Here is a 17,152-nt window from a genome sequence, read left to right on the forward strand (position 1 = left end):
CGCGGTAGCGTTAAGGAATGGTAAAAATAGCTGCATTTAAGGTGGGATGATAGATTGGCAGCATTTTCATAGCAAATTCAAGTTCAATTTCAATTCAGTTCAAGTTATTTATGTAAGAAAACGTGTGTTTAAAGCGAATTTTTAAAGCTAAATAGATAACAAGCTACTTACACGTAATGCTGGAGCTCGAGCAGCTCGCGCACCTTAAATTAGACACACCTGACCAATAATGATGCAGCAGCAGGTAAACTGAAGGAATGATTATTAACATGGAATAATGGTACGATCCACTTTAGGGAGGTTTAAATCGTATCACAATATTTTTCCAGCCACAGATACTGCATTGTTTTTGTAGTATTTAACATTATATATAAAAAGTATATTTAAATGTTTTTACCCCGTTAGGGGGGGGTTGAAGTCTTAATTGGGGGGTCTGACCCTCCCAATACCCTGGTAATTCGCACCCTGCTTGTCTTTAAGTTAAGATTATGAGTTAGATCTGTAAATAAAGTTAATATGATGTGTTGGTGGTGATATTTGTTCAGTTGTGTACCTAAAAGTACAATTGAGGAATGCACTATATTAAAAAAAACATTGCACTATTTTATTTTTCTGCAATATTGAATAATATAGGATTTTTCTTTATCAGATTTTACCAGAAGACAGTGATCCAGCATGTCATAATATTAATAATGAATTCTGCATATCCAATATTGGAGTAAAATAAGTACAGAACAGATACAATCTGCTTCTGCTAGATTAAGCATAAAAATTAAGAATAATATTACATTTTCTTTTGTATCAAACAGCAATATATTTTTAAAAATGTAACTTCACATACTGTGGTGTGAATATTATGGATGATATATTAACAAGAATTAGTCACAAACACATTCTGTAAACCTGAGAATGAGAGGCAGGGTGATGGTGGTGATGATGGTGATGATGATAATAATGGTAATGATAATGATTGTGGTGGTGATGATGATGATGATGAAAATGATAATGATTCTGATGATGATAATGATGGTAATGATGATGGTGATGGTGTTGATGATGATGGTGTTCATGATGGTAATGATGGTGATAGTATGGATGGTGATGGTGATGATAATGATGGTGATGATGAAGTCTGTGATTTATGATACAATATTTGATGAAGAGTGAAATTCAGAATGAAGATGAAACACAGGGATGAAGGTAATGTTTAATGAGTTTATTGTTTTCATACAGAATTAGATCAAAACATCATACAGACATTAATTCAGTATATAACAACCTCTGACTGAATATAAACATCAGCGTCATGCTTCCATTCCCTTCTGTTCTATAGAAATATCTGCCATGTTTCCAAATTTGCAACCAAAGTCTTCACCGTGAAGAGGCGGGGCCAGACATGCCTACTCATTTAAATAAACCCAAACCAAAAGTCTCAGCCCGCCTTCACTGAGTTTGCAGCACTAAAGAACCAGAAGCAGAGCGGATTATTCCCCAGTATTCTATTCTTTTTTAAGTGTAAATTACATCAGATTACATCAGATTACAGCACCGGACCTCAGCTCTGTTTTTACTCTGTTTACCACTGAGACTCCAGTTTAACCCCTGAGCTGCTGCCAGATTATTTTGAGAAGATAGAATAATGTTTTAAACAATATTTTACTCAACAGAAGATAAAGGGGAGGAGAGGAGGGGGAACTACTAATACTAATAGTATTAATAATACAGAGTACTAATACTTCCAGCACATCTAACTCCACTTACGTTAGCTAACTGGCTAACAGCTTATTAGCTTCATCACATTATTGGCTGTTTTAATTTAATATTAATAAGACTTACTGAAACAAACTGTAAAAAACTTTGTACAGAGTGTAAATACTGTTCATACTGTTCATACTCCAACAGCACAATAACAATAACAACACGTGATCAATAATATAATAATCAGCATTTTACTGACTACAACTCATCTCTCCATCTCTCTTACTGCAGCTAAACGTCACACTGCATCCAGCCAGCAGGGGCGCTAGACCTGTGGTGGATTTATTTATGAGAGACGATGCTCCGCCTGTGTTTATATACACTCACTGTTTATATATTAATGATAAATAGATATATATTTATTACAGGACTGAACAGAAGAGTGGTATAATGTTTATATGAGATCTTCACTCACCAGCTCTCTCTTCTTCATGCACTCCATCACCATCAGATAGATCTGCTGAGCCTGATTACGATTATAGTTAAAGGTTTTCTGAATAGTGACCAGAAGCTGATCTCGAACTCCTTCATTCACCAGCCTGCAGACAGACAGACAGACAGACAGACAGATCCACAGACAGACAGACAGATCCACAGACAGACACACACACAGACACACAAACATACAGACGGAAATAAGAGAGAGAGAGACAGTTTTTTCATTTATTAATAATCTATTAAATCCCTGTGCTGTAATGCAGTAATGATGGTAAATACTCATAATTTCTGATGAGTATAAACGTGATTAAAGCTCAATCTGGATAGGATTATTTTCTCTGTGTAAAATATTTCACACTTCTACTCTTTAGTGATAAAACTCCTGCATCCAGACTGCAACTGTAAAAACATGAGGACCAGTGAGTTTTTTTTATTTTTTTTTCTCTGTCACATGACATCATCACAGAGTTCAGTAGCTCCTCCATTTCCACTCGCTGTTGTGTTTTTAATGTGGATCTCTGTGGAAACCGTGGCACATCCAAAGTGTAATTACAGTGCGCGGCAGTGGACAAATATCTATTTTATTAAAGGAGAGGAGACGAAACTCAGAGATGTGCGTCCGGACGGGACTAAAATTACCGGAGGAGCACGGAGTTCAGAGAAAAACAGTAGATAATTCAGCCTGTAATTTACTCAGAGGACGTCTGAGAAAAACACCTACATGATCGTTCTGGACGAGAATAAAATCACAGAGGATAAAAACTTAAATTACCCCAGAACCCCCTGAGAAAATCTGTGGTTTTACTATGGGTGAATTAGCTGAGCACTGAGTTTCCTCTTCTGAAGTCTCCATTGCTCCACCAGCAGCTTGCGTTCAGTAAAACCCGCCAGGAAAATCACCCTCTCTTGGGAGAGGCTGCAGCTGACGTTTCTTTTTCCTTATTTCTTAAGATTCAGTGTAGTTTAGAACAGTATCTTGTGTATTTAAATTTTCTAAGTAAACTTAAAGCTGAGAAGACGTGAGTGCGCTCCCGAGAGAGGGTGCTTTTCCTGGCGTGGTGCTGAATTCAGCACAACACCAGCAGCTCACCCGTCTTCCTCTGTGTATTTGTGGGCGAAGGAGATGATGTCGGACGCTCGGCCGCTGCCGTCACACACCACCACCGGCACCGGAGGCTCCTCCCTCAAACTCTCCAGAACTATAGTGATCACATTCGGCCCGCCCTCCAGAATCAGACACACCAGCGGCACACCCTGCCCCAGACCTGTACATATACACACACACACACACGTTACACACACGTTACACACACACGTTACACACACGTTACACACACACGTTACACACACGTTACACACACACAATACACACACGTTACACACACACACACGTTACACACACGTTACACACACAAACACACGTTACACACACACACACACACACACACATTATACACACACACACACATTACACACACGTTACACACACAAACACACGTTACCCACACGTTACACAGACAAACACACGTTACACACACACACACACACGTTACACACACGTTACACACACACGTTACACACACACATGTTATACACACACACACATTATACACACACACACACACATTATACACACACACACACATTACACACACGTTACACACACACATGTTATACACACACACACATTATACACACACAGAATAAACTCCTATTATTCAGGTGGTTACTGTAAGATGAGGAGTAGATGAGATGATGGATCAGGTCTGGTGGTGATTGGATGGTTGGGGTGGAGATGCTGGCGGGTGATTGGATGGTTGGGGTGGAGATGCTGGCGGGTGATTGGTGAAGCGGTGGAGATGCTGGCGGGTGATTGGATGGTTGGGGTGGAGATGCTGGCGGGTGATTGGTGAAGCGGTGGAGATGCTGGCGGGTGATTGGATGGTTGGGGTGGAGATGCTGGCGGGTGATTGGATGGTTGGGGTGGAGATGCTGGCGGGTGATTGGATGGTTGGGGTGGAGATGCTGGCGGGTGATTGGATGGTTGGGGTGGAGATGCTGGCGGGTGATTGGTGGAGTGGTGGAGATGCTGGCGGGTGATTGGATGGTTGGGGTGGAGATGCTGGCGGGTGATTGGTGAAGCGGTGGAGATGCTGGCGGGTGATTGGATGGTTGGGGTGGAGATGCTGGCAGGTGATTGGTGGAGTGGTGGAGATGCTGGCGGGTGATTGGTGAAGCGGTGGAGATGCTGGCGGGTGATTGGATGGTTGGAGTGGAGATGCTGGCGGGTGATTGGTGAAGCGGTGGAGATGCTGGCGGGTGATTGGATGGTTGGGGTGAGGTATGGGATGACGGCTGGGCCTCCCTTTGCTGTCCCTGCCTCCTCTGGAGCTCCAGGCATAGGATGACAAAGGGAAACCCAGGAGGTCACAGATCCAGCTCAGCCAGCGGAAGAGCAAACAGCCACGATACTCACAGTATTTACAGAGTATATTTAGAGTATTATCATCATTTCACCAGTAACTCCATGTTCAAACACTAAAATTTATTTTAAAGTGTACACAGTAAATCTATGGACTTCATTCTGTGCCAAAAGTTTTACACAAAAAAGTAAGATCTGCAATCAGAATGTTAAGAATCAAAAGGAAAATCTGCATGATGAAAATTCAAAACAATGTACAAAAAATGTCACATATATATTTTTAAATATACTGCGATACTTTATTATTCCTTGCAGTCATGGCTCAGAGTGTTCCAGCAGGCTAAGTTCTGACACTATGATCAGGAGATCGCTGGTTTGCCATCAGCTGCCAGAGTCCTGAGAGAGCACAGTTGGTCTTGCTCTCTCTGGGTGGGTACAGTACAGTAGATGGCGCTCTCTCTTTCCCCTCATCACTCCTAGGGTGATGTGGATCAGCACAAGGCTGCGTCTGTGAGCTGATGTATCAGAACCGAGTCGCTGCGTCTCTTTCCTCCGAGCGTTAGCGCTGTGATGCTACTTGACAATGCTACAGCATCAGCAGCAGTTATAAAAAAGAGGCGGGGTCTGACTTCACATATATCGGAGGAGGCTAGACTACACTAGACTAGACTATACTCTCCTGGTGTGTTGGAGCATCACTAGTGATGGGGGGAGTCCTAATGAGTGGGTTGGATATTTGGCCGTGTAAATTGGAGAGAAAATGGGATAAAAATAATAAGAAATAAAAGTATAAGTATAATTGTGCATGTATTTTTACTGTATATAGATAAATGCTTTCAAACACTGCATGTGAGAAAATACAGCAATTTATTATTTTTTCTAATTTTTTTTGTTACACTTTATTATTGCCCCAAACTAAAAATACAAAGAATAATATAATTTAATATTTTTTTTTCTCTGTGAGGATATGAAATGGTTAAAAAGTGATCCAGATCAGGACTCACGGGTGTTGATCTTCTGCAGGGAGATGTGTTTCTCTAGCTGTCGGCGGAGTCGGACCTCGGCACCGTATTTGCCGTGAGTGCCGTTGTCGGCAAGGATGAAGTGGGAGTGGCTGCTGTTCAGAACCGACAGTTTACTGAGAGGATTAGACATCGTCTGATACGGCCGGGTCACCTGGAACCACAACCATACCAACACCAGCGTTCACACAGTGCAGAAACACACCGGACCCAACCCGCACCACTGACCAGAACCAGAACCAGAACAGCAACAGTTTTAATTAATTTGTCTTTTTATTTATCTAATTTTATGTTTTACTTTTTAGCCCTTTTATTTTATTCATTTTATCCTTTTATTTGTTTTATTACTGGTTGTACTTTTGGCCTTTTACCTTTTTATTTCACACCTGTTCACACCTGCTAACACCTGCTAACACCGGCTCAGACCTGTTCACACCTGTTCACACCGGCTCACACCGGTTCACACCTGTTCACACCTGTTCACACCTGCTCACACCTGCTCACACCTGTTCACACCTGCTCACACCGGCTCACACCTGTTTACACCTGTTCACACCTGCTCACACGTTTAAACCTGTTCACACCTGTTCACACCGGCTCACACCGGTTCACACCTGTTCACACCTGTTCACACCTGCTCACACCTGCTCACACCTGCTCACACCTGTTTACACCTGTTCACACCTGCTCACACCTGCTCACACGTTTAAACCTGTTCACACCTGCTTACACCGGCTCACACCTGTTTACACCTGTTCACACCTGCTCACACCTGCTCACACCTGCTCACACCTGTTTACACCTGTTCACACCTGCTCACACCTGCTCACACCTGCTCACACCTGTTTAAACCTGTTCACACCTGCTCACACCTGTTTACACTTATTGCTGCACACTTATGATCAGCTCATCCAGTAATCGTGATAATACCAGGTGTGAACTAGGTCTTATATAGCTACTTATGTTAATATTATTATGGATAAATAATTAAATATCCTGAGATAATTCAGAGTTTGATTGGCTGAACTGACGGTTCTGCTTTATGGATTTTAAGTCGTTTTTAAATTCAAATTAATTTGATTTTTTAGGGCAAAAAAGTTGCAAAAGTTTGTGAACCCCTGATCGTAAAAAGTGCTGGTTAGAGTGAGTTCAGTGTCTGAGATATTATTAGATATTATGTGATTATTGATGATCAATAGAACCCAAACTCACATCTCGACCAATCAGATCCTCTTTATTCTCCACGATGCCCCAGGGCGCGATGCCGATGGCGCAGACTCGCCCGCGGGACTTAGAGGAGTGGTCCTTCAGAGCATCGCCAACATGGCGGATCACACCTGCACAGGTACAGAACACAGAGATATACACAGTTAAACAGTTCAGAGCAGACTATACTATACTACACTATACCACACTACACTATACTATACTCAAGTGTTCATCCAATAAATACAAAAAAAAAAAAAACCTTTGCTCGACTCCCCAGACCCCAAGATCACGCGGGTTGCCAGATTGAGACAACGTAGCACGCAACAATGAGTCTTACTCTGTAGCTGATCAGTGAATATTTAAGTTTCAGTGTCCAAAATTCCCGTGTTTCTACTACACGAGTGGTGAAGGTAATTTATCCAGCAATGGTTAGTAAACCTTACTGAAGCTCAGTGATGACCTGTCCAACAGAACTAAAGCCAGCTCCCCATTTCCAGTGGCTGCAGCTCACTGTTTGAATGCTGTTGTGTTCTATACCTGGCAACCCTGAGAGTGGAAATGTGACTGGGGGAATGAATGGTGTTTCCTGAAACCTTTCAGACCTAAACTATGTGCCGGTGTTGAAAAAATAAAAAATACAATACAAAATAAAACAAATAATAACTGTTTCTGTCTAAAGTGCACACAAATCTAAACTAAAGTTTTTTGATGTATATTGGATTGGAAGTCTGTACTTCACAAGCTAACCAGAAACACTAAAATAAACATGAAAAAAGTGTTCTAAAAAATAAAGAAAATACACAATGACCATTTTAATGGACTCAGAAAGGGTCTGAAAGGGTTAATATCTAATGATTCATCCTGTTCATGTTATGAGTTACTACAGAAACACACAAACAGCTCTGTAAAAAAAAATAAGAGATCACTTTAAAAATGATGAGTTTCTTTGATTTTATCAAATTAAAAACCTCTGGAATATAATCAAGAGGAAGATGGATGATCACAAACCATCAAACCACCAAACTGAACTGCTTGAATTTTTACACCAGGAGTAAAGCAGCATAAAGTTATCCAAAAGCAGTGTGTAAGACTGGTGGAGGAGAACATGATGATAAAGATGCATGAAAAAAAACTGTGATTAAAAACCAACCAGGATTATTCCATCAAATATTGATTATTTCTGAACTCTTAAAACTTTATGAATATGAACTTGTTTTCTTTGCATTATTTGAGGTCTGAAAGTTCTGCATCTTTTTTGTTATTTCAGCCATTTCTCATTTTCTGTAAATAAATGCTCTAAATGAGAATATTTTTATTTGTAATTTGGGAGAAATGTTGTCTGTAGTTTATAGAATAAAACAACAATGTTCATTTTACTCAAACATAAACCTATAAATAGCACAATCAGAGAAACTGATTCAGAAACTGAAGTGTTCTCTTCATTTTTTACAGAGCTGTATGAATGTTGTGTTGGAGCTGGGGCTTGGTTCAGCTGATGAGAGGGTGTAGGATGGTTGTGTGTGACGGTACTGACCGGTGCTGACCCCCCCGGTGAAGATCCAGGCTCCAGTGGTGACGGCGGCTTTAATCAGACCCTTCCCGAACACCTGTTTGAGTTTAGGCTGCAGGTCGAAGTTCTGTAGACCTCCATGAACCGAGATCAGCAGCGTCGGCAGCTCCAGCTGCCAGTCCTTCACCATCAGGTGCAGCAGGTTATCCGGCTTACTGTCGTACGACACCCGGATATACTGATATAGAGACACAGAGAGAGAGAAGTAAAAACCTCATCAAAACCTCATCCCAACTGTGAAACATGGTGGAGGGAGCATCATGGTTTGGAGCTGCTTTGCTTTGCTGCCTCAGGGTCTGGACGGATTTTGCCGTCATCAACAGAAAAAAAATAAATACCCAAGTTTACCAAGACATTTTGCAGGACAATCTGTCCTCCAACTGAAGCTCAACAGAGGATGGATGATGCAACAGAACAAACAACAGTTTAGTGAACAGAATTCCTCCTGACCGTTCTGCAGGTCTGATCTGCAGCTACAGGAAACCATTGGTTGAGGTTTTTGCTGATAAAGGAGGATCAACCAGTTATTAAATCCAAAGATTCACATACTTTTATTTCCTCTCACTGTGAATATTAACATGCTGTGTTCATGATGTGTGGTTTTAGTTTAATCAGACTGTGTTTGTCTATTATTGTGATGTAGATGAAGATCAGAACACATTTAATCACCAATTTATACAGAAATACAAGTATAATCCCAAAGAGTTCACACACTTTTTCTTGCTACTGTATATATGTATATATATATATATATATATGGGTTGGTGTGAGGGGGTTTGTACCATGGCTTTGTTGGCGTGTCCTCCTCCCTGGAACTCGATGGTGCCGTAGGCGTCGGTGGGGAGGAGCTGAGTGTGTTTCAGGACGGACCATCTCTCCGCCGCCGGCTCAGACTGACCCTCCTCTCCACCCTTACTGGTGGCACTGGGAGGAATGGGCGCATGCTGGGTCACCAGCTGACCACAGCTGCACCTGTAGGAGACAGGAAGTGGATCTGGATGTGGTTCACTAACCTTGTGTGTTAGTGGTGCTGATATAATGGGTAAAGTGGGCGGGGCCAGTCTGTATATCTGCGTTTGTGGGGGATTTGTGGGAGGGATTAAATCCCTACAGCAGGATTTAGCTTTTAATGGTTTAATTCTTTCTGAACTGAGTGTCCCCCACAGAGATTACACACCACGGAGACGCTACACTGACATGCCAAAAGTCATGGGACAGGAACTATATATACGAAAGTATTGTGTATAGTATCCCATTACTTTTCCAAGTCCCTTTAGCTAAATAATGCTATACTGAACTGTAGTATATGTGGGCGGAGTCACTTGGCACCCGCTTGTTCACCCGCTATTATCAGCCCTCACTTCAACTCCCATAATTCACCTGCACCCACTACTATCAGACCCTCACTACAACTCCCATAATTCACCTGCACCCACTATTATCAGACCCTCACTACAACTCCCATAATTCACCTGCACCCACTATTATCAGACCCTCACTACAACTCCCATAATTCACCTGCACCCACTATTATCAGACCCTCACTACAACTCCCATAATTCACCTGCACCCACTATTATCAGACCCTCACTACAACTCCCATAATTCACCTGCACCGACTATTATCAGCCCTCACTACAACTCCCATAATTCACCTGCACCCACTATTATCAGACCCTCACTACAACTCCCATAATTCACCTGCACCCACTATTATCAGACCCTCACTACAACTCCCATAATTCACCTGCACCCACTATTATCAGACCCTCACTACAACTCCCATAATTCACTTGGCCTTTCCTTTCTCAAGCCTTCTGTTTTCTGAGGTAAACATATATATTATTAATAATTTAATATACTAGAGTCTCATGACTTTTGGCATATATATTTTGCTGTGTCTGTTAAATGAGAGACAGTAGAGTGTGTAAAGTTTACTATATAAGTATATATAGTATATTAAAATATAGAATATACGAATTATGATACTGACTTGCTGGGATCTTTGCTGCTGGGGAATAAATAAATACACTCCCTCTTCTGAAACGTCCGCTCAACCCACGCCCTCTGAGCCTGTAACACACACACACACACACAGTGGGAGAAAAAAACATGTTATTATTTTTATTGATTGGATGTTATTTGGACGGTGCCTCATATCAGAAGTGAACTCTGGTCTAGTCGTTTCCACTGCAGGTGTGGAGGCTATCCGCTCCAGGTGCTGCGTGTAGGGTCATGTGGTGATTGGTTCATTTTGTTACATGATGCTTCTACTCATGTCAGTATCAGTATACCCTAATGAGATTTCCCACCACTTTCCTCGGCTCCAGTCAGGCTCATAAAAATAATCTGTAAAGTAGGCGTCTGTTTTTTATGTTATTTTTATTTTATATAAAGCTAATCACAATATAGTAAAGTAGGAAATCAAACTGTTGTTTTAAATAAAAGGTGCAGTGTATAGCCTTATTACATACATTGCACACAGACTATAAGCTCAACATTTCTTTGTTTAGAAAATGTTTTATATACTTAAACCATGTTTAATTATATTAGATTAGAGGAAAGTCAATCTTGTAGCTAAATTTCTAATGTTTAGGCTGTGGATCATTGTTCACATTGTTGGTGTTTTAATCTTTCAGTGATCTGTTCTTAATAATTAACATTTGTATAAAATAATAGATCTATACGTCTTCAGTGTTGTAATTTTAATAAACCTCATTCTGAACAGATTTCACTCATTCAGCCTGAAAATATTTTTAAAAAGCTCAGTTTTAACACTCTACTTACTGTAGTTAAATAATGTGGGGTTTAAATCAGGTTCAGGCTCATAATGACAGTTTATGGAGCGGATTGGGGCAATCCTCACTCACAAGATAACACCTCACAATTTATACAGGTGTAAGCATTTCCAAGCCTGTGCGATGTAACGCTAAACACAGGGTACAGAGTTCTAAAAGCTCCAATAATAATAATAATAATAATAATATTAATCAGTAAACAGAAAACAGAAACGTGAAGCACAGAATTACACAATCCATCCAAAACAATCAAACCTGCAATAATGAGCTTTTTCTCCCCAAACAAACCCAAAAAAGCTACGATCTGTCCCTCTGCTCTCAGTTCATCAGATTAATAAACTGATATGATGTGATATTTATCCCCTCAGCTCACCTGTAATCCACTAAATCCACCAGGTGAACAAAAAACATCAAAACAAACAAGATAAAAAAAACTACAAATCTGAGAACGTGATCAGAAACAAGGAATTAAAGTACAGCCATTCATTTCCTAAAATGTATTCAATCTAGATAATAACAGATTAAACTCACGTGCAGATTACACACACACACACACACACACAGATTGTTGCTGTTATGCATAAACTTGATTTTTGTTTTATTTATTTATTTATTATTGTGCTACAAAATAACTATCCTAATTATGCATTTAGTAATGTAACGTGCCTATTAGTGTTATTATAATCAGTCCTGTCTGTTAAATTGTCTCCTCTGCTGTATTTATTGTATTTATTGTATTGTTACACTTTTGCACTTTTTGTTTGTCTATTGTATTGTTGCTCCATGTTGCACCAATGTAATTTCACTACACTGTGTTCCTGTACTCATATATAATCACAATAAAAGCCTCTTCACTCGACTTATTAAGCACTGATATGTGTGTGTGATATGCTAAAAGAAAATTAAATCTTACTGAGTTTCACAATAAAAAAAAAAATCATCAAAATACAGTAAAATATTGTCATATTTCCCAGCCCTACACTTTAGGATTTGAGTTTTTTTTGGTAAAGCTTTTTTTAGCTGTGAATTTTGCTGATTTTAAAACTTTTGATTTGATTAAAAAAAAAATCCCAAACATGTAAAATATATCTGAATACAAAATATTACAAATAATAATCAGAAAAAATCAGAAAAACAAAACAATGATCCTTCTCTCACCCATCCTGAAGAGTCCGCAGAGCAGAAGAGACCAGAACCAGAACCAGAACCCGGCGCTGATCAGTGTACCGGACCCTGTGGCCCTCACCCACCACAACTCACCATCTCCCCCTTTATTCAGTCCTCATGAGCACCATGTGATCTGGCCTCAGCCTCACGTCCCACATGACCAACCCAGAATAATCCTCTCAGAACCTCATGACCAACATCAGCCCCGTCCCGACCAGAACCACCTCTACACATCCAGAATCACCCCAACCCAACCCGTCTTGCACCGCACCGACCCGTCCAGCACCGCCTCGACCCATCCAAAACAGCCCCAACCTGTCTGTTCCCTACTAGCCCACTGCGCTCCACTAAACCATCAAGCTGACTGGCTGTTTCTCCTGAAAGGCGAAACTTCCTTGAACCGGCTCCATGATTGTCGTTCAGAGATTTCTCATTCACAAACAGTCAGTTTCCTGTCTCCTCATTAATAATACAGCTGAGCTGATCGAAACGCTTCAAGGCTGCCCAATAATCATTCGGGGCTAAAGCCCCGGAAGCCCAGGCCAGCCCATGCCCCTGCACTTTACTGACCCATTCGGACCCACGACCACCAGTTTTATTGCTCTAGAGACACATTTTCACCTATTGCTAAAATAAAACTATACCAATAAAAAGGGTCAGTAGTGAACTGCGTCTCTGGTTTTGCTCCTCTGGAGGTACTTTAGAGAGGTACTTTAGAGAGGTACCCCTGAGGCAGCAGAACAACTAATAAAACCGGATTCATAATTTTACACAACTTTTTATATAAACTCACTAAAACACACACAGATCACTAAACCAAAACCTCTTCCTGCTCTAAATTCATCCTGATTAAATATCAAACATCTGTCTACAGTTTATTATACACACCATCTAAATTCACACTGGATTTACTGAACTAAACTCTGTAAATTCTGTTAATCAGAACAGAGTTAACTCTAACAGGAAACAGGAAATTACTAACGAGCGTGAGCTTCATTTAACTGCTTCCCCAGTGTTCAGTAATCAGCGCAGAACCCGGTTCTCTGTTTATCAGAACCAGCAGAACCGTGACTTAGATCTTTCAGCTGAAGTGTAAAGGAGTTAAAGTGAGATATCAGCAGAGTTAATGTTTAAATATTGGAGTTTGAAATATACTTGAGTTAAGGATATTTAAGTTTAAAAGGAATTGGAGATGAAGTAAGATGTTTAAGTTTGAAATAAAATTTAGTTTCAAGTGTAATCAAAGTAAAAAAAGTTAAAGTAAAAAAAAATAATACTTAAGTAGAAACTAATTACAGCAGGGCTCTAGAGTGCGATCAATTTGGTGACACGTGCAACATAATATTTCAAGTGCAACCTTTATTTTTTCTGGTCGCACCAGCGTGACCAGCCGTCTCCATGTGGATCCCCCTGTGATATAATTATATTTCAACATCATTTAGAATCTGACCGAGGCGTGTTTTCAACATAATCCATTAAGAAAATAGTGTCTGTTAGCCTAGCTAGCATTAGCATTAGCACCGACAGCTGCATTCTGGTGTTGTAAAGATATTAAACTACAGACTGGAGTAAACTATAATCATAATCCACATATCCTATAAAACCACAGCATCTACAAACACTAACCAGCACTAACTCACCCATCTGTTATTAAACACAGAGATTAATTTAGTTCAGAAATACAGTTAGCATCTCCAGTTAGCCGTTAGCATCTCCATTAACATCTGAAGTCTGTTAGCCTAGCTAGCATTGCACCCACAGCTGCATTCTGGTGTTGTGAATGTAATAAATAATTATCTAAAGTGAATTAAAGTCATAATCCACATCTAATATTAAACCACAGATCCTCCTCACTCTAACCAGCACTAATAAATCAATCTGTTATTAAAAAACACAGAACACTGATTAATACAGCTCAGAAATACAGTTAGCATCGCCGGTTAGCCGTTAGCCACTGCAGATAATTCACTATGTGCCAAAATAAAAGTCATCAGATCAGCTTGTAGACTTACACTTGTAAACCAAGAACAATAAAGAAAATTAGTTTTGTTTTATTTTGACCTTACTAAGTAAATTTTTGATTAAAATATGGTCAAATAACTAAATTATTTTAATAATTGCATCTAATTTTAAGAGTTTTAAGCAGGGCTGGTTTAGATTATTACTGCAGTGAAACACATTTAAACTATTAATGTAAAAATGTCTTAGAGTGTAGTTACTCTTTAAAGTGTATTTGAGTAACCGCTGGAATGTGTGACTTTTTCCTAAAAATTCTTGTTATTTAAATAAATAATTTGGAATAAAATATATAGAATTGGTCTTTGGTCATGAAGAATAATCCATAAGATATTGAACTAAAATATATTGGGGATGAAGCCCTTAAAACACTTACAACACTTTTTATTTAATTTATCTTAAGAGATTGGAGCTTAAATTTAAGATCAGTAAAGCACTTTAAATATATTACCTTTCTATTAGAATTGTGCTTCAAATAAAGAACTTTATGCTGATCAGATTGTTGGTTAATTATTATAAATCAATATTGCTCAGATGGACAGTGCTAAAAGAAGAAAACCTGTAAAACTGAGGTGTTAAAGGCAATGCAGTGCACCAAACCCATTTAGTTGTTAAAAACACTGTAATTAGCAGTTAAAAATAATATTAACTAGAAAACTAGAAAAAAAAAGTATATATAAAGAATGGTTTCTAATCACGTATATGAAATTGACTTTACAGAGATTTAGCCACATATCTTACCGAGGCTTCTGCTGAGAGTATTTTTTAATATGGTATTGTGCTTTTTTTTCGGTACTTTTAACTTTTTACAAATTAAATAACATAGGGTAGCACAGTTCCACAAGGTAGCACAACTCGACAGAACACCGGTACACCTAAGAAACAAATGTAGGTGCAACCAGTGCAAAAAGTTACTCTAGAGCCCAGAACAGTTCAGAGCTAAAGAAAAGGTTTCTCGGTTTCTAAAACTAAAACTGAACTGAAACTCTGGTTTCGGCTGGTTGAACACAGATCATAAAAACACTCAGCAGATCTGACTGACTCAGCATGTAAATGAGCTGCAGCAGTGGGCGGGGTTTGTACAGGATGTGGGCGGGGTCACTGAATTAACACCAGTCTTGTGAGTCGGTGCTCTACAGATTACTGATCCTCCAAAACCCAGTCTGAGTAAATCAGATCCTGATCCAGCAGAAAACAATAAAGCTCAGTTCTGTTAAACAATAAACAATAGAAAATTGAACCCAGACCGGATTCATCCATCCAGCACACAGGATTTACTAAAGAAAGCTTAATAAATAAAATATTACGATTATAGTTACACATAACAAAAATCACCCACAACCATCTCAACCCTCAGATCTGAAGAACATCCCCTGTCTTTACCAAACACTGAAATAACTGTACTGTTTAAAACATTTAAATATCAAAGAAATATCAAAGTTTATTCATATTTTAAAATTAAAACAGAACTCAACATTAATTCAGCTGTTAATAACCGCTGAAATGCAGGCTGAGGAGCCATCAGGAAATAAAATAAATCAAATCAAAAGACAATAAAGTAACAATATTACTACCGATATAATACTATCCAACATGATGTTGCAAAAAATTTGTATTTATCCAACAACATATTTTAATTAATTAACTAATTATTCATATTACACAAAAATAAGAGAGCATTTAAAAATGATGAGTTTCTTTGATTTGACCAAATTAAAAACCTCTGGAATATAATCAAGAGGAAGATGGATGATCACAAACCATCAAACCACCAAACTGAACTGCTTGAATTTTTACACCAGGAGTAAAGCAGCATAAAGTTATCCAAAAGCAGTGTGTAAGACTGGTGGAGGAGAACATGATGCCAAGATGCATGAAATTAAAACTGTGATTAAAAACCAGGATTATTCCACCAAATATTGATTATTTCTGAACTCTTAAAACTTTATGAATATGAACTTGTTTTCTTTGCATTATTTGAGGTCTGAAAGATCTGCATCTTTTTTGTTATTTCAGTCATTTCTCATTTTCTGTAAATAAATGCTCTAAATGAGAATATTTTTATTTGTAATTTGGGAGAAATGTTGTCTGTAGTTTATAGAATAAAACAACAATGTTCATTTTACTCAAACATAAACCTATAAATAGCAAAATCAGAGAAACTGATTCAGAAACTGAAGTGATCTCTTCATTTAATATACAGCTGTATATAAGTAAATCTAATGTGTACATTTTTATTTATATATGTTTAGCTGGATGTAAATGTATTTTAGTGGTAGAGGAGTGTGTGGAGACCCTCAGGGCTGTGAGGAAACAGGAAATGTGATTAACACATGATCACATGCTTCAGGATGGTGTGAATGTGGTTCTGAATGAGACGAGTCTGAGAGTCTTTATAGAATTTAATTTAAGTGTGAATTAAAATCATGTGATTCAGATAAATATCACCCTCACGCTTCAGCACTTTACATCTACTAATACAGAGTTCCACCTTTACACCCACTAAACACATCAAAACACAACAAGTTACTCACAAAGTTCCACACAGGTACCCCACAGTACCTCACACTACATCACAGTTCCACAAAGGTTCAATACAGTTCCCTTATAGATACTCCACACAGGTACAGTACCACACAGGTACCACAGTACTGGGTGTGAATGAATGTATCTGAAAGCAGCATTTATTGAAATTGTGTCTCAAATATTCAGACAACAGAAGAAAGTGTTTAATATATATAAAGTTTTACAT

The 17,152-nt window shown here is 39.0% G+C and overlaps 1 protein-coding gene across 1 annotated transcript in view; it reads right to left on the reverse strand.

Moving 5' to 3' along the window:
* trpm1a (transient receptor potential cation channel, subfamily M, member 1a) overlaps positions 1-17,152 on the reverse strand; it is a 55,135-nt gene that overhangs the window by 33,311 nt on the left and 4,672 nt on the right. The window contains exons 2-8 of the mRNA XM_022667384.2: positions 10,413-10,492; positions 9,202-9,391; positions 8,384-8,597; positions 6,853-6,977; positions 5,623-5,794; positions 3,287-3,461; positions 2,174-2,297 (exon numbers count right to left, since the gene is read on the reverse strand). Coding sequence (XP_022523105.2) covers positions 2,174-2,297; positions 3,287-3,461; positions 5,623-5,794; positions 6,853-6,977; positions 8,384-8,597; positions 9,202-9,391; positions 10,413-10,492 — 1,080 coding nt within the window. The remainder of the gene's footprint in view (positions 1-2,173; positions 2,298-3,286; positions 3,462-5,622; positions 5,795-6,852; positions 6,978-8,383; positions 8,598-9,201; positions 9,392-10,412; positions 10,493-17,152) is intronic.

The sequence above is a fragment of the Astyanax mexicanus genome, unplaced genomic scaffold (genome assembly GCF_023375975.1).
Source record: "Astyanax mexicanus isolate ESR-SI-001 unplaced genomic scaffold, AstMex3_surface scaffold_43, whole genome shotgun sequence".
Classification (NCBI taxonomy): Eukaryota; Metazoa; Chordata; class Actinopteri; order Characiformes; family Acestrorhamphidae; genus Astyanax; species Astyanax mexicanus.